Raw genomic sequence first — 21363 nt, 5'->3', positions numbered from 1 at the left:
CTCTCGTTCGTAAATACTGAAGAGAAGTACTTGTTCAAGACCTCTCCTATCTCTTCCGACTCAATACACAGTCTCCCACCACTGTCCTTGATCGGACCTACCCTCGTTCTCGTCATTCTCAGGTTTCTCACATACGCATAGAATGCCTTGGGGTTATCCTTGATCCTATCCGCCAGGGATTTTTCATGCCCTCTCTTAGCTCTCCTAATCCCTTTCTTCAGGTCCCTTCTGGCTATCCTGTATCCCTCCACTGCTCTGTCTGAACCTTGTTTCCTCAACCTTATGTAAGCCTCCTTCTTCCTCTTTACTAGACATTCAACCTCCCTCGTCAACCAAGGCTCCCTCACACGACCATTTCTTTCCTGCCTGATCGGTACATACATATCAAGGACACGTCGTATCTGCTCCTTGAAAAAGTCCCACATTTCCACCACATCCTTCCCTGACAGCCTATGCTCCCAACGTATGCTCCTCAAATCCTGTCTTACAGCATCGTAATTTCCCTTCCCCCAATTGTAGAAACTTCCTTGTTGTGCGCACCTATCTCTCTCCATAACCAAGGTGAAAGTCACAGAATTGTGGTCGCCATCACCAAAATGTTCACCCACTAACAAGCCCACCACTTGTCCCGGTTCGTTACCGAGTACCAAATCCAATATGGCCTCCCCTCTGGTTGGACAATCGACATACTGCGTTAGAAAAGCTTCCTGGACACACTGCACAAACACCGCCCCATCCAATCTACTTGATCTAAAGAGCTTCCAATCAATATTTGGGAAGTTGAAGTCGCCCATGACTACGACCCTGTGGCTTCTGCACCTTTCCAAAATCTGTTTCCCAATCTGTTTCTCCACATCTCCACATCTCTGCTGCTATATATAACACACCCACAGCATAGTAGCAGATTCAATTTTACAAGACAAGTAATCCTGAGATCTGAACTAATGCTCCAGACAGGAACTCAAATCTTTGACCATCTCTTAGTCATCTGTCCCATTATCTCTGCAAGAGTTCACCATTTAGTTTCAGCTGATAAGGCTTGTGAAGCCATGTAAGAAGATGCTATATAAATGCAAGCTGTTGCTGTTCACATTATTTCGGATTTTATTTCCACTGATAACTTAGTCCACACTTGTTGTTGTTCTGTTATAATGGCCATAAAAAAACAGAAGCCCTTACTAATAAAATGCCTGGAGCTTGCACAGTTACTCTTCTGAAACTGACAAGTTGGTGAGAGTGATTATAAAATCACTCAAGAGTATGAACTTTCCACCAAGGCTGCACTCAAATATAAATAATTTGTTCTTTTACCCAAGTAATCTAATTATAAAATCCTGCGAAAGTTGTTGAAAGAGATATAACTGACACTTGATGCCAAATTCTTAATTTCTGTTGAAATAGTGCAAAGTAGGTTTATTTCCTGGTTTGCTGACTGTGAGAATTTAAATGTCGTTGGCTTATTTACCTCAAATGACACATTTCCATTTGACTTGATGTTAACTGTAATCAAATGTTAGCAAAGGGTAAAAGCAATGCCACAGGAATCACTAGATCTTTATGGCCTGTTTTATCCAGGTCAGCAGCAAAAAACATGGCTCCAACCATAAAATCTGACTCAATTCTTTCAGCATTTAAATTTTACCTGAAAAAAAACCTAACACCAAGTGGAATTGTGCAAAGAAAAAAAACGACCCCATTGAAAGATTTCTCCCTCCTATTAATTTGACAAGCCCAAAAATATTTTTAAAAGTATGCAGAAAGTGGCTAGTGTTGCTTTGACAACCACCTCAATAGTTGAAGGTCACACAAATAACAGTTCATAGATTTTCTTTTTAAAAAGGGCAAAGAGAGTTGAGTTGTAGCCTGCCTACTGATACATACAAATGAGGATTTTTAAAAAAGTTAGTCATAACAAGGGGTTATAACTGAAATCCAGCTTTCAGATATGCATTGCTGCACATTAATCACGCAAGTGAGATTTACAGGTAATCATCCAGTAATGAAGACCCACTTTTGCGATTTAAGAAATAATTAATTAGGCCACTATGACTTAAGCATAAATTAAGGTAAAGGTTTAAAAAATTTCAGATGTTGCAAGACCTGCACATAGTATTCAATCTTTGTGAATAAACCTCTAGCACAAAAGAGCTCTTATTCCAAAATTTTTAATAATATCTTAACCAGATATACTTTAAAAAAATCCTCACACATTACAATTTAGTGCTTTTTTCTCCAAACTTTTAATTAATTTTGTTACACTTCAGCTAAATGCAAGACGTACAAATACCAAGATTCTGTGGAAACATGGCCGCGTGGCCCATTGCAAAATAACAGATGGGCAAGTGCACAGAAACCTTTAATAGTAATTTTCAGTGTTTTGTAGACCTTTGCAAAGCTGTGTATAATGCAAAAGTTTCTATTATAAATATACAAAGACATCAAAATCTAAAAAATAAATAAATTAAAAACATTCATCTTTCCTATTGAAGCTTTATTAGATTTTATCACAGCAGAATTGGCAAGAGATGGAGCATTATGCAAGACCTTGTCCTTGTACATCAGGAACCATGGTGTTGATTTTGCCAAGGCTCAAAGGCAAAATCTCTCTTCACGCTGATATTATCAGTCCTACATAAAAAGAATATGAACAACCTCAATTTGTTTTCCAGCAAAAGTCCTACTGCAAACTGCCATTGAAAAAAAAAAGCTGCAATACTTTCACTCTGCCTATTTGTGATTTTTAAATTTTGAATGATTGCCTTCAACAGGGAAGCAGTAACCACATCACTGAAACTGCATTGGCAATTAGAAAACACTCAAAAGAAGATACAGAGTTGAAAATTAAGCTTCAAAGCTTTTGGATCAATGACAACCACGACTGATGCTAACAGAACTTGATCAGCAAAAGTTCTTTAAGTTCTTCCAGTCAGTTTCGCTGATAGACAGAAATATATTTAAAACAAAGTCCAATTTAAAGCTGGGAAGTTAGGGGAAGAAATGGCAGAGAAACTTTTAAATTGACACAGTTGCACAGTAATAAATAATCAAAATCAAACAAATTGTAGCTATCAGGCAACAGTAACACTATTACTTCCACTGCCATTTACTTAATATAACATTGAAAAATCTTATAAAATTGTTAAGCCAGTTAATATATACTTTGATCAGTGAATACATTTACCAGCCAATTGGAAACAAATTATGTAAAAACCCAGAAAGTATGCAAAATTCCAAGCCTATTTTCTCATATTCTCTAGTCTTATTATTCAGTTACATAGTTCTAATAGAGCAATATGATAACCAGCTAGTGTTTGCATTATCTGCAGTTGATCACACATTTAGCAAGTTAACACGCAAACAAGATATTTTTTTAAAAACTGGTTCAGGGCACAGTTGGTGAAGCACTCAATCTATTAGAAAGCCAGGGAAACGTTCTGGTTTTGAATTCTCTTCTGAGGTGGAGACATTACTATGCTGTACATGGCGGGAGCAGGGGTGTCTTTGGTGCGATCCCTGGGGTCCACTCTTCAGCAACGTTACCTCATACACACATAAAAAGTCTACCTGCCTCAATGGTCACTTGACCATTAATCAGGAAACCTTCCTGAATTTTAGAGAAAAAAAGAACAAAACACACAAAATAAAAAAGTTACTTTCAAAAGATTGCTAATTTCATCTGCACAACTGCACACGACAATTTACAATCACGTATCCTTCGTTACATTCTCAATTGTAACAACATTTAAAATTTACTGTTAATTTGCAACTTTTTCTGAACATTTCCACTTTAGCTCTTCAATTCTGAAGTACAAGTAGTACCTTCAGGTGCTCTAAATGAACAATATTTCTTACGTGAAAACAGGAGTGTGGATTTTGAGAATATTCAAATATTTAAAAGAAATGCTGAAGGGAAGCATGCAAATCCCAAACCAAAAAAAAAATCATGCAGAATAGGGAAGGGGAAATAAAAGGATTTCACTCAATGTTGATTAAAGAAAGCTAGACTTGGATATTGATTTATTCTCTAAGTAGCTTTAAAAAAAACTTTAAGGTTTTGCATAAACAGATGATGGACAAGTAACCTCCTCCAAGCACAAGGCAAGCTGTAAAAAATATCGTACAGCAGCTGAAAGAATGTTTGGATTTAGCATTAGACCCTTTCATCAGCACAAAGGAGAACTGTATCAACTATGGAAAGTCCTAATGTTCCCTTTTTAAAAACAGACCCACAACCTGCTAAGAGAATGTCACTTACAAACTCTGAACTTCAAAAGCCAATTTAAAAAGTACTTGAACATACAGATTAGTGTGCATACAATTTGCAGTGAGCCATTTTCCAAAATACCGAAGCCAGACAAGAATCTCATACTATGTGGTGAAAAGTGAACCAGATAGTTAATGACAAAAAAACCTCAAGGTGCCCAAATATATGCTAACATTATTTTAATAGTTAACCCTAAGTATCAGATGCTTAAATCTGATGAAAGGATCAGTAAACAGCCAAAGAAACTTTCTGCATTTATTGTATTGATATAATTAATATTTATTTGTAATAAAGGAACTTCTGTAGTCGTGCTCACGGCAAGATGGAAAACTTGATATGTATTGTGATATACTACTACATCCATAATTCTTCATCTGTTATTAATACAACCAATTCCTTCTAAGGATAATGTAACTTTTAAAAATAGATCCAAAAGTCAATTTGATGCCAATTTCTGATGAGATACCCTGAAATCAATTCAGGAATTTCTTTAATGATCAGCAGCATTTGTCGCAAAGCTCCAGCTTTGCCTCTGATCAACTTTCACAAAGACGGAGTTTTTTTAAATTTTGCTTTTAATTTGTTTCTGCCTGTTTAAAACAACTGTAACATTTTTCAATCTGATCGACAACTGCGACAAGTTCTAGAATAGATCTCCCTGCATTAGTAACACTTTAATATTACCTTTCTTACCTATTATGTAATACAATTGCGAGTTTTAAATCATCCAAAGGATGGTGCTGTTACCTCATCAATGTGACAAGATATGCAGTTATCCTACTCATTTCTGGGAGAGCAATTTAAGCTTGTTGTAACTAACATAGACAAATGACATACCTGCCCCTTCAAATAACAATGAGCAACATCACAGAAGATACTTCATTATTAACAGAGACACCAAAGGCTCCCAATCCTTCTACATACAGAAGAAATACAAGTCTATGACTTACAAACTGCTGGGAAACAAATTTCTTTGGGTGAGGGCCATACAATCTCAAACTGCTCATTTTAAGTAATGGTAAAGAGTCCAGGAGGAAAGACACTCATTAAAATGAGACAGATAGGGACAGGTATTCATCAGTACATAAAAAGGCCAAGCCAGCTTTTGATTAACCAGGTAAGTGTGATGGAGGCAACAGGATCTTGATCTGTCTAGTTAAGTCAAGAACATGTATATTGACTGGTGTCCCAAGGCATCACGTACTCAGTTTCATTCTCAGTCAGAAACTAACAGGATCCAGAGATGAAGGTATCTTGTTTCTTTTCACTAAAGTGTATTGGGCCACTGCATTCAGTTTCCCAATGTGGCCTGTATCAAGTGAAAATTGACAACAATCAACAGTAATTCCATTCCAGAATAGTTGGGGAACAGAAAATACTTCTGTATTAATTAGGAAGGCTCGAGGTCAAGATCTTTTCCGAGGTTGGAAATGGAGGTTTAAATAAATCTAATACTAGAGTCTGTTACGTTACAAATAATATTCCACCAAGCAATCAAACAACATTGTAGGAAAACACTAATGTCCACTTCTGCCTCATTAATGCTTCACAAATAGATTGCTTATAATAAAGCGTCATGGCTCCGCAAATAGCTTTTTATCCTATACTAGAATTTCTGTTGCATATTTTAAAAAGGTGGTACTGTGTTAGCAATGCTTACATTTGCAAGCAAATCATTTCTTACTACCTGGCCTGAAGTCTTTGAAGACCATGGAAAAAGATTTGAAAAATTACAGCACAAACAAATTCCCTTTAGAATAACTAATCTTGAAAAAATAACATATTTCTGGTATGGCCACGCTTGTAACCAAGTGCTAATATCTTTTTCAGGTGCTAACTGATCTACAGTGCATTTCTTGTTTAAGTGATAACTGATTATGTTCATTGAAGGAGTCCAGCACAACGAGAAACTTACCCTAAGACAATTATCTCTCTTATTTTGTCAATGTTAATAGATCTAGTTGACGAAAAAAAGTTCTTCTTACAGGAGAGGATCCTCAATGCATTTCACCATCTCACATTTATACAAGGACAATCCAAAGCTATCAAACTGAAATGCAGTTTGCCATTTTGACACTATCAAGACTAACCCAGCACATATTAGGCTACATGCACTGATTTTACACTGATGTATGAGTTGGCATCTACACAGAGTACAAAACTATGCAAATATGTTTTCTCAACTTAAGCCACAAAGCCAATAACTCCTACAGACTCCTACACAATTTAAGTGGTTGTTCAGATCTTAATGATTTTAAAAATTGTGGCTCCACAATTTTGCAATGAGTGATAGACTATAAATTTGGAAACAAAATGAACAGCTCCCAACATGATGCAGCCAGTTTAATAAACTGCATGGTGTAGAATTTAATAATATGATTAAAAGGTTCATAGATTTATTCACAGTTCCTACACAATGTGATGTTAGCAGATAGTAAAACATCACAATTGTTGCCAATGCCCTTGGGCTGCAGAGGTAAGAAAGGATGTATGATTAACTTTCCCCACTCTTAGCTGTTGTGTGTATGTCTAGTGCACGGTCAATTACAATATTAGAAACCAATCTGACTCGGATGCCCTAGGGCCAAATACAATGAGAATCTTGCCTTGTTGTCCATAACTAATAATAGAGGACCATGTTAGCTGTAGAACTGTGCTTAAGAAAATGCAGCACTAAGCAGGAGGTTTGAGAGGATAATCCTTGAAGGTATAGCAATATTAAAAGTTCCAAAAAAATTATAAAGACTTTCAAAATGGTTAAAAGCCACACAGATCATTTAAAATGTATTCCTTATTGAGAAGGAAAAACCAAGCAATTAAATTTAAATTATTCAACTAATTCATCATCTGCAATATGTAACATTTACTTTTAAAAATCCCAGTTCATACAAAGAACTTGCATTTATATAGCTCCTTTCATGACTTCAAACCATCCCAAAGTGCTTTATATCAATCAATAATATTGAAATATAGTCACAATATAGCAAGTTTGCACAATCCAGGTTGGCTATTTCAGGTGCTTATGTTTATTCCTTTTTTTGTGCTTAGCTTGGAGCAGGTTATCTTCAAGAGCAAATATGCAGCTACGACATGTAAAACATAATACAATACTCCTAAATACAAAAGCAATTAAAAACAAACAGGGATTTTGGTCATACTTCTTAGCTTTTACAAAACAGCAAAGGAAATCTGAAGTCTTATGTAGTTAAGTCTCCATATTCAGCATGGTTTCTTAAAAATTCACTTTACAAAGTTGGCCTTTTTGATAGAAATTTTAAGATTTTGCACCAGAGAATCACGATACTTTCTTGCCAAGTTAAGTAAAGGTGCACTTCAAGTTGGCCTTAGGGATCATTTCAATCATCCATACCAATATTTCGGAATAGATAGGACATTGATTCACCATTGTGGATTCTTCGAATGGCCTCAGATAAGATCATGCTGATGTCAACGGTCTTTATTTTATGGCACTGGAGTTTCTGGATTTCATGTGGGATTGTATTCGTTACTACCACCTGTGGAAGAGCAATGTGTATCATTAACAGGAAAATGTTAATTCAATATCAGAACTCTGCCAATGATTTACAAGTCTGCATTGTTGAATAATGAGCTGTATTAAGGAATGGCTTCCTCTTCTTCCCACTCAACAAATACACTTTACAACAAAATGGATTAAATTACATTTTTCTTCAACAAATACAGAAAAAAACCCTATAAACATTAATTCGATATTGTCAACTGCCTATTGCCAGACTTTAGTTACCTCATCAATTGCAGATTCTTCTATCAATCGGGGTGCATCAGATGACAAAAGTCCATGAGTTGCCATTACATAGATTTTGTAAGCCCCTCTCTCCTTCAATGTATCTGCAGCTGCTAAAAAGCTATCAACGTCATCAATTATGTCATCCTGTCAAAAAATTCGAATTTTTAAAAATTTACTTTAAAGTAAAATTAAAGATTAAGTTAAAATTTGAATAAAGTATTATATGTTTCTCTGGATCCTGATACAGAAGTTTAAAACGACTGAAAAAGGCACTCTGTTGACTGATGAAGAATGCCTTAACTGAAAGAAGTTTGGGACAATATTAAACACACTTCATTCTCAGAAAGCAGTCTGAGGCACAAACCCACTTATTATGTAGCATCAACACCAAAAATGACTGATCCAGGAAACTGCAAAACATAACTTTTGATCAGTGGTTAGATACTCAATAAGATTCATGCAAGTCCTGCAACAAAGTAGGAACTTTAACTGACGGGATTTGTTGGGCTAAAGAACCATATGATCTCTCTAAAAATAAATAATGACTAGAGTTCAAAGTTCATTTACAAAACATGCTTGTTGTTTACAAGCTAAATAAATTGCCTATTATTTGATTTATATTTGATAGACAATCTCAAGATTAGAGTTAGGACTTTGTTTAAAAAACATCCCCAGGCTAACCTGCATTGTCATATTTGCCCACTCTCACTAGATTTAAGGGTAATTGCAAGAAGCACTGAACATTCCCTGACATGAATATTTGGATGTCAATAACGGTTAGCATTAAAAACTGAACATTCTGTTCCCCTCTGCTCAAACAAATTGAAGGAGAAATGTACTGACAATTAGTTTACTATGATGAATAACCAAATTATAGTTTTGTTGGTTTGGCAAAGCACAGTGACTTTATTCTATTACTAAATGAATAATGACTAACACAAGGACCTCATTGGTTCTGTGCCAATATACAGTGAAATCTGAGTGTTAACAGTGAACCCATTTGTTTACAAAAGACGAAGAAGAATAACAGGCTTTACCACCAAACTTCAAGCTTTAAAATCAAATTAATGTGAATGAAGCCCATGATTCCCATCAAAAAGGTAATAAAATGTGTCTAAATGACAATCCTTTAACAGTTCTAAAATTCTTTGACTATATTTATAGGTTTTCATGAATGTTAAAACCTAGCTTAAATGAATCCTGACATTCCAAAAAGCTGAAATTCTGCATCTGACCTTAATCAATGTACACTCACTGCAATACTAAAAATGTTGAATTATAAATCAAGAGTGGCAATCGTTATTAATTTGACTCACCAGGTTTGCTAATAAAATTCCACTAACCTTGAAGAAATGTACATTTATTCTGGAATTACTGCATTATGGGAGAGGTTTGAGGATAAAACCATCAGTTCATTTTAACTGAAGATCAAGTTGCCTTAACTTTCATTGCAAAGGTTAAAAGCTAGCTTTATTCTAAAAGTCTCCATCCAGTTTGCCTGCACTATCTTTGCAAAATGAGTGCCTTAAGAAAAAGGGATTTTCAAGTTTCGATAAATTGGTACTTTTCTACAATCTAGCATCAGTTGCCATCTCATTTTCCAGCATTAAACTTGTTCCATCTCAACAATGGTGTGTAGGCTACAAATTCAAGAAATGTATTATAAAAATTGAGAAAGAACCTCCTTACTAAAAATGAGTGATGAAAATGTGCAACCTTCTTCCACAGGGAGTAATTGAGGTGTACAGTATAGATGCATTTAAGGGGAAGCCAAATAATTTGCAGAAGGGAAGCCCAAGTTAAACAAATACCTGCATGGACTGGGTGAACAAAGAAAGGTCTGTCCGTGCGTTGCATATTCTACTTAAAAGCTGCTTTTAAAAACAAAAAACAGCCAATCTGTTTTGCTATTATACATTTTCAGCAACCTTCTGAACTTATTTCTTGGAAATAGAAGATCTTTCCTTATGACTATTTTTAAACATTTCCTTATTATACATAGTCTTACTGTTTGCCAAGACTTTCAAGGGTAAACTCACCACAATAATAGCTATCCTTCCTCCTACATCTCCAACAACTGTGATTGGAGGCTTTTCCTTCGGAATTGCCACTGATGGGAAGAAAAATAAAATGAAGATAATTACACCTATGGCACTGCATAAGCTCATTCCAATAGAAGCAAGCAATTCACTTCACACCAAGCAATCTCTCAGTGAAAATTATTAGGCAGTGACTAAGGTAAGTTTTAAGGTATTTTTAGAAGGACAAACAATACAAAGCTTGTGGCAATGCCTTTAAATCTTCATATCCAAACAACACTATTGTACAGTTAGTAATAAACAAAATAGCCTGGTGAAACAGCATTTAAACTTGAATGAAAAATGTTTTTAAACATATTGAGAATATGGCTTGGAATAACACGATGAATCTACTTTTTGAAATAGAATGACGGAGTATTATTTCATTTATCCAAAGTATTGATTAATGTGTATTAGCATTCAATTTGCACAACTAAAATAACAAGAATCTATTACACTGTAGACTCACTAGGTATTTCTAGGCTGGGGTGTATAGCAGCTGCATTTTTCACTGTAGGTGGTGAATGCCGGCCATCAACCAAATCTGACTCTGCATCCTGCACTTCACCATGTATCACTGCGATTCCTAAACGTAACCGCTCGGCGAAAGACTGTGCTCTGAAATAGAAAACGATTGGTCTTCAAAGAAACAGCCCAACAAAAATTGACTCATTTGTAACATTACACAATACAGGAATGTTTGCTTTAAGCACAAAACTTTCGCTTGCTTTTTTTTTAAAATTGAAAGAACAAAGGAAAATATTGTCTCTTTTGATTGCATTAATGATTTTCCTCTTAATTCTATGTTACAAGGTTTCATCGATCGTTCACTACCTCTGGTCAAAATACTGGAACAGACTCACCTGAATAGCAACATGCATGTACCTTTAACCACAGAGACCAGAGACAATTAGAGGTGGGCAATAAATGCTGGCCATGTAGTCATCAATGCCAACATCTGAATCAGAGATGTACAGCATGGAAACAGACCCCTCGGTCCAACCCGACCAGATATCCCAACCCAATCTAGTCCCACCTGCCAGCACCCGGCCCATATCCCTGCCAAACCTTTCCTATTCATATACCCATCCAAATGCCTTTTAAAATGTTGCAACTGTATCAACCTCCACCACTTCCTCTATCAGCTCATTCCATACATGTATCACCCACTGCGTGAAAAAGTTGCCCCTTAGTTCTCTCATATTTTTCCCCTCTCACCCTAAACCTATGCCCTCTAGTTCTGGACTCCCCCACCCTAAGGAAAAGACTTTGCCTATTTATCCTATCCATGCCCCTCAATTTTGTAAACCTCTATAAAGGTCACCCCTCAGCCTCCGATGCTCCAGGAAAAACAGCCCCAACCCGTCCAGCTTTTCCCTATAGCTCAAATCCTCCAACCCTGGCAACACCCTTGTTAATCTTTTCTGAACCCTTTCAAGTTTCAAAACATCTTTCCAATAAGGAGATCAGAGTTGCACACAACATTCCAACAGTGGTCTAACCAATGTCCTGTACAGCTGCAACATGACCTCCCAACTCCTGTACTCAATACTCTGACCACTAAAGGAAAGCATACCAAATGCCTTCTTCACCATCTTATCTACCTGTGACGCCACTTTCAAGGAGCTAGGAACCTGCACTCCAAGGTCTCTTTGTTCAGCAACACTCCCCAAGACCTTATCATTAAGTGTATAAGTCCTGCCAAGTTGTGCTTTCCCAAAGTGCAGCAGCTCACATTTGTCATAATTAAACTCCAAATGCCACTTCTCAGCCCATTGGCCCAGCTGATCAAGATCCTGTTGCAATCGGAGGTAACCTTCTTCACTGTCCACTACACCTCCAATTTTGGTGTCATCTGCAAACTTACTAACTATACCTCTGATGCTCGCATCCAAATCATTTATATAAATGACAAAAAGTAGAGGACCCAGCACTGATACTTGTGGCACTCCATCTCATTAATAGATTTTTTTCTTTAAAAATCTATTTTAACACATACATACCTTTTGGCAGATGCTGGTGACTTTGCGACAATCACTGCATTTCTGTAATCAGGGATCTGCACAAGGAAAGAAAGATCAGGGGAGAGAGAGGGAGAGAAGTAGATATGAATTACTTAAACCCTTACATTCCATCATGCATATCATCAACATTATTTGATCTCAGCTCATATCACATTATAATTAGTTTAATATTTTAAAGCCAGCATTGACACATTACAGAGAAGCACACTATGAACATTAGATTTAGTTACTGGTTTCAGCTGTTAAACTCATATCAAATCACACCCAGTCCTTGTATTTCTAGAGTGCTATGCATATCTTATAGTCAGTGCTGTTTACACAGTTCAGCTACAGCAAAACAAGCAGTTTTGTTTTAGCTTAACTTGACTAGATTTCTAAATTTATATGAGAAATCAACACTAATGTACTTTTCATATCAATTTTATAAACTACACAATGTGAGAAAAGCAACAAACATTTTTGTAGCTTGGGGATTTTTCTCAAAACAGATTCTCTCATTTCTATTTGTTCCCAAGTTGCTGATGTTGGAAGAACAAATGTAAATATAGTGTTGGAATGGTCATTTTTATGCAGTATAACCCCTTCCATAGATACTTAGACACCAATACTGGTGAGTCTTGAACTGGGCTCTGCAAGAGCAATATGTGTTCAGTACTAAACTATACTGAGCAATTCCACACCTTTACACATTTGATAATCAAGTGGTTCTACAATCTATGTTACTATGCTAAACTGAAACCTAAATTTTATACGCAGCACAGATCAGAGGTTGTTAATCAAAATTTATTCAAAGCAGTATAACCTACTGCCAAGTTTAACTTCTTTCAAAAGTATAGCACTGAACTATACATACATTTTTTATATAGCAAGTGACAGTTGTGCGCATAATTGGTGACAGCTAACAGTGCGTCTCAGCTCTGAAATCATACAGTGTCACTGAATAATTCCATTAACCTCACCTCTTCCTGAATGTATTGTAAGAGGAATGGGGATGCTCGCAGATTATCAACTGGAATATTGAAAAATCCCTGGATTTCTTTCTGATGCAAATCCATTGTAATCAAGTGAGTCAAGCCTGAGGAGAGTGTGCAATTAATTACAAATGCAACAATTTGATTTCTTATCCAGATAGTGCCCTAGTAGCAGCAGTCAAATCACAAAATAAATAAGACAGGATATCATTAACAGTGTTTAATTCGCCTCAACAACTGCACGGTTAAATTAATGTCTTGTTTCAGAATTCTTTTCATTCACCCCAAACTATAACGCAAGTTAGCCTTGTTCACCAGGAGAAATTGTTGCCCTGTCAAAACATTTGTCATTGTTGCCCTTTCAAAACATTTATCATTGTTGAAGTGCACTTGCACACTTCAGTCTTCATATTCAAAATACCTTGGAAAGGTAAGAAAAACACTGGCAAAAGATACATTTCAGAGAAAGAAACTCCCAAACATACTGTATGCATATTTTTACTGTCTTTACTCTGCAAATTTTAAGAACATATATTGTGCCCAAAGAAAATGCTCAAGAGAATATGAACGAGTTGTTCAATATGGCGCTTTGCGAATGAAGGTGATATGCTGTAATAGAAGGGATGACAGCTCATTTGCAATAAACACCACTTTTACCCATTTGTTGACTAGCCAATTCACCACATATTATCTCAATCTATTCTCACTTGATGCAGTAATCTAAAGTTTTATTGCCTCTTAAACTAAATTGCACATTACCTTAGCTGCAAATCATCTTTGAACACCAAACAATCCACACTTCCAAAAAATTAGATTTAAGAAATAGTAAAAAGCAGACATGCAAGAATTAAATTGAACATTTTCAAAGCAACTGAACATTTAACAGAAATTCTAATGGTGACTAAATTCCTCAGAATTGCTAAGATACAACCAACAACTGAACAATCAAATTTTTTGAAATAGTTTTGCACTGTTGTAGAATACAAATGAAAATCAAAATACTGGAAAACTTCAATTATTTTCTGACTAATGCAACCTGACTACACAGATTACCACTATTAAATTTATTTCAGAAGGACTGTAGACAAGTAGAATTCTGATTGAAGAGTCATATCATCATTGAATAGAATCATAGAATGGATGTAGGTTTGCTCCTGCTTTCATTGGGAGCAAACGTACATCAAGAACCTCAACCTGAGCTACAAATCTTCTTAAAACTCACTAGAATTATAGATTCACTACAGTGAAGAAAGAGGGCATTTAGCCCTTCAAGTCTGCACTGACCCAATGAAGTGTATAAGAAACTGGAGCAGAATTAGGCCATTTCGCCTTTGAATTGCCTCTGCCATTCGATTCTGGTTGATCTGCTTCTCAACCTCATTCTCTTGCCTTCTCCCCAAAACCATTGATCCTTTTCCGAATGAAAATCCTATTTATCCTGGTCTTAAAGATAATGACTTTACCACAGAAGGTTATGGAGGCCAAGAATTCCACAGACTCATCGGACTGAAATTTCTAATCTCAATTCTAAACTTCAAGGCCATGCCCTTGGGTCAAAGTCTCTCGTACTTGTGGAAACTTCTTCTCCATGTCCACTCCATCTAGGCCTCTCAGTATTCTAAGAGTTTCAATCAGATTGCTGCTCATCCTTCTAAACTCCACAGAGCACAGGCCCCAAGTCTTCAACCACTCTTCATTGTGACAATCTCTTCATTCCCAGGTTCATTCTTAAGAACCTCCTCTGGTCTCCTGCCAAGACCAGCACATCCTTCCTTCGACATGGGACAGAAGCCTGCTCACAAAACTCCAAATGTGGTCTGACTACAGCCTTAAAACAAACAGTCTCAGCAGCACATCTCTGCTCTTGCATTCTAGCCCTCTCAAAATTTATGTTAACATTGGATTTGCTATCCTAACTGCCAAGTGAACCTGCATGTTAACCATAAGGAAATTCTGAACTAGGATTTGTAAGTTCCCATGTGCTAGATTTCTGAAGCCCTCCCCCCATTTAGAAAATAGTCTATATTTCTATTCTGCCTACTAAAGAGCATAACCTCACACTTTCACACATTGTACTTCATATGCCACTCCTCTACCCACACTCCTAGCCTGTTCAAGCCTATCCTATCCTTCTCCAACCTCCTCATTTTTTCTGTTGGTTCTTAAAACATTGTCAATTGCCTGGTTTACATGCATGACTTCTTTCTGTATTTTTGATATGTTCTTTACCTTCCTTCATTAACCTTTGGCAGTTTATCCATTTCCTATAATCCTTCACAATGGGATAAATGTTTGCAGCAAATCATCAACTATTTAATTGTTCAGTCTTTTCTGCTAAATTCCTTTCTTAGTACACTCCAGTCAATTCTGCCCTCATCCCCATGTACATACCCTTATTTAAGTTTACACAGTTCTTTCTGACTCAAGTTTCTCATTCTCAAACTGAATGCAAATTCTGTGTTATGGTCACTTTCCTTCAAGGAAATTTTACAAGATGCAAAATAGCATATGATTTTCTCCTCTTGGCTAACTTTGTCAAATTTATTTTACCCCAATCTACACGAACAGTAAAGTCATTCACATAAAAATGTTTTTTTTTTAAAATCACAACAACATTACCACCAAACTTCTGTCCTATAGAAAATAGGTTAGGAGGCCTATAGACTCCTCCCACCACGGTCCTCTTCCTCTTGTTATTTATTATCCCAATCCACACAGATCCCACATAACCCAATCCAAAATAATTTTTTACTATCTTACTTATTTCACATCAAACTAACAAAGCTACACCACCAGACCTTGCTTCCTCCCTATTCTTTCGAAGACATACACACTCCTGAATATTCAATTGCCAGCTTCGATCGCCTTGCACAAATGTCCACAATGGCTATAAGGTAACACCTGTTAACCTGCATTTGTGCGGTTGGATTATTTTGCTCCAAATATAATATGTATTTAAGTAAAGAACCATAAAGTTCGCCTTTTTACAAATTCCCTTGCTTCAACTCCATCTGCTTTTGTTTTTATGCTGGTGTATGCTGTTCCTTCCTGACCCACACTGGGTTTATTTACAATAATAGCTGCCCTTCAATGATACCACTTCCTTTTGCTTTGCAAAACATCTACTCATTTACGCACGACCACCACTAACCTCACAAAACACAAAGACTGGACATTCTATCACCATTCTAGGACTTGATCAAATAACCTTGGGCAACATCAATGCAACACAGAAACAGCATGGACAAACATGGTCTTGATTTTGAAATCTCAACTGAAAGGCTCTCAGTTCTCAGTGAATGCAAGGCTTCCCACAGCATAAGAGAAGAAAGTGAGGACTGCAACTGTTAGAGATCAGAGTCAAAAGTGTGGTGCTGGAACAGCACAGCATGTCAGGCAGCATCCCAGGAGCAGGATAATCGATGTTTTGCACATAAGCCCTTCATCAGGAACTGGGGGGTGGGAACTGGGGCTGGAGGTAAGGTATGTTGGAAAGGCGATGGCTAGGTGCCAATGGGGTGATGGCAATAGGTCAGAGCGGAGGGTGGAGTAGATAGTTAGAAAGGAAAATGGACAGGTGGGACAGTTCAAGAGGGTGATGCTGAATTGGAGGATTCGATCTGGGATGAGGGGAGATGAGGAAACGGGCGAAATTGACATTGATGCCATGTGGTTGGCGGGTTCCAAAAAGAGGTGGAAGATGAGGCTTTCTTCTCCCAGGCATCGGATGGCTAGGATTTGGCAGTGGAGGTGGACGAGGACTCATCTTTGGATGGCAAAGTGGGAGGGGAATTGTCAGGTTGAACTACACCTCCTCTGGATGATGATAGGAAAGTGTCAAAGGTTGGTGCAACATTGAGGGCTGAAGGCCCTGTTCTACGTTCCCTTGTCGCTGTAAAACCTGTGCCCTCACCTCCATCTATGGCCCAAAGGATCCTTCCAAATCAAGTAGATTTTCCTGCACACCCAAATATCTCATCTACTATATCCGTTGCTCTCGATGTGGTCTCTTCTACGTTGGGGAATGTTTCAGAGAACATCTGACACACACAAAACCACCATGCCAGCCTGTGGCAGACCACTTCAACTCCCCCTCCCACTTTGCCAAATCTTGGATCCCCTCCACCACCCAACCCTAGCCACCTGACGACTGGAGGGAGAATGCCTCACTTTCTGCCATGGGAGTCTCCAACCATAGTATCAATGCCAATATCACTAGTTTCCACATCTCCCCACCCCCTCCCAGATCCAACCCTCCACTCAGCACCGCCCTTTTGAACTGTCCTACCTCTCCATTTGCCTTCCCACCTAACTGCTCCACTCTATCACCAGCACCTTCCCAGCTATCTTCCCCCAACCACTCCAGTCCCACCTCCTCATCTATTTATCTCTCAGACCCACCCCACCTATTCCTGATGAAGAGCATGTGTCCGAAACATCGATTCTCCTGTTTCTTGGGTGCTGCCTGACCTGCTGTGCTTTTCCAGAGCAACACTTTTCCAGTTTCACAGCATATGTAGAACACAAAAGATCACCCAGTATTTGATCAACATTTATCATTGATGATCACTAAAAACAGATCAACCGGTTATCACTCAGTGCTGTGCTTCTGGATTTCAGCTTTGAACAAATTTGGTATGGAACTTGCCTACACTTTCTCCTCTAAATAAAAAATACTCTTTTCCAACACAGTTCTGGTATAGCTCCACTGAACATTGTTGCAGAATAAGCAGCTCAAACACAACTCACCAGCTTTACACATCATGGATGCAAGAAGCTTGGACACAATAGAACCTCGTTTCCTCATTTTACATTGCTTGCTGTATGGAAAGTAAGGGATTACACCAATGATATTCTTGGCACATGAGGTCTTACAGGCATAGATCATGATAAGAAGTTCCATAATGGTGGAATTGACATCCCTGTTATTTAAAAAAAAAGCAATTTATAAATTTGTAAAGTAGTTCTATAATCATATTTATATTGAATTGATATCACTTGCTCTCCCCTTATTTTGCCCCCTTTCAAAAAGTCACCCTCAAACAAGATCAACAGAAAATCTGAAAGCTGAACACAACTTCTTAAAACTGCTAAAACTATTTAGTTGTAGCCACTTGGCCATTCACAATAACACTGTTCCCCTGGTGTCACATGAAACTGAAAATTAATAGGCAGTGTGACAAACCTGCTCCTTTGACAAGGTTAGATTGTTCTTGGATTGTCTCAGAAATTGTAAATGGCCCAGACTCAAAAGTCTAAGAGTTTGGATAGATTTTAGGGCCCATTTGTTCAAAGCTAACAGATACTACTGCCGTAGGCAGAAGACTTCCATGTTTTAAAATAATTTGTATAAAGAAAAGGGATGCGGCCAGTCCTAGCAGCTGAGCTGTTTTATTCAATTTAGCAGCAGCATGCATGAAGAAAGGCTGCTGGAGCAAGTCCAACCTGGTACTCTCCATCCTTCTGACTTGGTAACCTGCAAGCTTTTTGCGTCATTTTTACTCTTTGTGCTAAGGGGGTTTGCTTATTGGGACTGTTGCAAGTATTTTGGAGCAGATTCATCAAGTCAGGATGGCCTGTCAGGTTCTGATAGGATATTAAATTATTTGGGTATTCTATTTTTGGTTCATTGTGTTTCATTCCATAATTTTGTAAACAAATTGTTTGTTTAAAACTCGACAGTCTGACCAGCTAATTCACAGTAGGAATATCCACTATACACTTAGCTAAACCAAACAGGAAAGTTATGGTCTGGGCTACCTGCTTAAAAATGTTTTGAGGTGTTGAGTCTGGTCCATAACAGCAGACATTCCTAATGTAGCTCTGCACAAGTTATCAAATTGATAGACTGGCAATCCATCTTTATGCAAGAGCAGAGATACTGTTAGGTTTTGTTTGTAGTCAGGTAGGTTGACCAGATCACTGAGAATAGAGGCAGTCGTTCATAGGTTTCTTTTAAATAATAAAAGGCCTATCTATCAAGAGTTTCAACTTATGCCAAATCTGTAGCTGAGACTGACTCTTTGAAGAAAACCAGATTAGATCTACAAGTGTGACCAATTGTTGTGAAAAATGATTCATTAACATAGAGAAAATGACCACTTAAAATCAAAATATGTCTTTTACATACTGGATTTTGCCCCGTTTTCTATTTTAAATTTGGTACTTTGCAGTTAGAGAGAGTTCCAAGTTTTAAAATGTATATGCAATCTCTGAAACATGAAAAAGGTTAGTTTAATATTTATTCTGTTGTAAATCAAGTAGCAGAAGTGGTGTTCTTGCTTTGGTTGCATTTAAATACTGAAATTACAAAACCCAACTTTAAATTCAAATCAAAGGAACCAGAGATTGGAGTTAAAACTTCATTTTTCAAAATATGTCTCATGCAAAAGCCATGTGCAAATTGCACAAAATTACGTTCCTTATTTGATCAGTGAAATGCACAGTAGAGAATTACATTTAATATTACTTACTTTGAAACAGTCTGAATAATAAATACATCTTTTCCTCTGACAGACTCCTGAATCTGTACTATTGTTTCTATTAGAAAGAAGAAAATTAAAAAGTTAACTTAAAAATGGAGTTTAAATTCACATTGCTAATCACCACTTTTCCACAGATTAATCCCTAACTACTTCAGTGCAAATATCACAGCGTAAGATGGAGAATAGGTTCATTTGACAATTTAGGAATATCTAACATTAATTTAAAAATAAAAGGAACATTGGCCAGTAGAAGCAACTGGAGAGAGATGGGGAAATTCTACCTGGGTAAAATATTCCATGGTTATATATTCTACATTTTCAGGAAACAAGAGTTTGGACCACAATCACTACTGATATTTCCACAACCTCTTACTGTTCAAAACAAAACAACAAGACAATATATTTGTACGTGAAATCACTTTTCTCTCATCATATTGTAATTTGTGTTCTTATAGATCCACATTAGGTAGTTGCAAAAACAGCAAAAGAGGTCAGGCTTCACCTTTTTGACAGTGGAGTCACAGGTAGAAAGGATGGTAAATGTGGGATTTGATAGTATACTTGCCTTTATTGGTCAGTGCATTAAGTACAGGATTTGGGATATCATGTTGCAGCTGCAGACTATTGGTTAGATCACTTTTGGAAAATTGCATTCAATTCTGATCTTTCTGCTACAGGAAAGATGCTGTTAAAATTGAAAGGATGCAGAAAAGATTTAAGGATGTTTCCAGGGTTGGAGGGTTTGAGCTATAGGGGGATGCTAAATAGGCTAGGGCTATTTTCATCAGAACATCAGAAGTTGAGGTTTATAAAATCATGAGGGGTATGGATGGGATAAATAGACAAGGCCTTTTCCCTGGAGTGTGGGAGTCCAAAACTAAAAGGTGAGGGGGGAAAAAGATTTAAAAGGGAATTAAGGGGCAACTTTTTCCACACAGAGGGGGGGTGCACGTATGGAATGAGCTGCTAGAGGAAGTGGAGGAGGCTGGGGCAATTATAACATTTAAAAGGCATCAGGATAGGAATACAAATAGGAAGGGTTGAGAAGGATATCGACCAAATGCTGGCAAATGAGACCAGATTTATTTAGGATATCTGGTTGGCATGGAAGGATGACAAATTCGTGAAGCGTTCCATATTTTGGAACGATAGAGAGAAGATTAACAAGGACACAAGTGTGTTTTCATACTGAACAATGCCACGAAAAATGACAAGTTTCTGGAGTCCACTCATTCAAAAGTTAATAGTGAATCTGTGGTTTTCTAGAGACTGTGGATATTGAGACACCATTTGATGAGCAATTCTTTTATGTTGCTTGTCTCCCTGTAAAACTCCATGAAACCATCCTGATCGAGGGGGCGAACTAGGTTTTTAAATGACTGGCAAATGCTACGATTCTTAAAAATTGAGTAAAGGATGTAGGTGAAAATGTGTTGCTGGAAAAGCGCAGCAGGTCAGGCAGCATCCAAGGAGCAGGAAAATCAACGTTTCGGGCATGAGAGCTAAAGAAGGGCTCATGCCCGAAACGTCGATTCTCCTGATCCTTGGATGCTGCCTGACCTGCTGCGCTTTTCCAGCAACACATTTTCAGCTCTAATCTCCAGCATCTGCAGTCCTCACTTTTTCCCTAAAGGATGTAGGTGTCAATGGCAAGGTTACTGGACATTACAATATATACTGCAAAGATAGTTTTTAAATATAGTTGTGTAGCTTATTAAGCCATTTCAAGGGGTATCCAAGATTCAATTATACTGCTATGGATCTGGAATCACATA

At 37.4% G+C, this 21363-nt stretch overlaps 1 protein-coding gene across 4 annotated transcripts in view; it reads right to left on the bottom strand.

Annotated features, from left to right (window-relative positions):
• Window positions 1-2216: 2216 nt before the first annotated feature.
• prpsap2 (phosphoribosyl pyrophosphate synthetase-associated protein 2) overlaps window positions 2217-21363 on the bottom strand; it is a 36075-nt gene continuing 16928 nt past the window's right edge. For 3 of the 4 annotated variants that reach the window (XM_072559880.1, XM_072559879.1, XM_072559882.1), the window contains 8 exons: window positions 19577-19643; window positions 17853-18025; window positions 13092-13207; window positions 12112-12167; window positions 10578-10726; window positions 10070-10140; window positions 8028-8174; window positions 2217-7779 (listed from right to left, as the gene is read on the bottom strand). In XM_072559880.1, the coding sequence (XP_072415981.1) occupies window positions 7621-7779; window positions 8028-8174; window positions 10070-10140; window positions 10578-10726; window positions 12112-12167; window positions 13092-13207; window positions 17853-18025; window positions 19577-19643 (938 nt within the window). In that variant the 3' untranslated portion in view covers window positions 2217-7620. The remainder of the gene's footprint in view (window positions 7780-8027; window positions 8175-10069; window positions 10141-10577; window positions 10727-12111; window positions 12168-13091; window positions 13208-17852; window positions 18026-19576; window positions 19644-21363) is intronic. The other variant, XM_072559881.1, reaches the window with a different exon arrangement.

This window comes from Chiloscyllium punctatum, chromosome 40 (genome assembly GCF_047496795.1).
Source record: "Chiloscyllium punctatum isolate Juve2018m chromosome 40, sChiPun1.3, whole genome shotgun sequence".
In the NCBI taxonomy this organism is placed as follows: domain Eukaryota; kingdom Metazoa; phylum Chordata; class Chondrichthyes; order Orectolobiformes; family Hemiscylliidae; genus Chiloscyllium; species Chiloscyllium punctatum.
The sequence above is the reverse complement of the archived record's forward strand: the minus strand, read 5'-3'. Positions and strand labels throughout refer to the sequence as shown.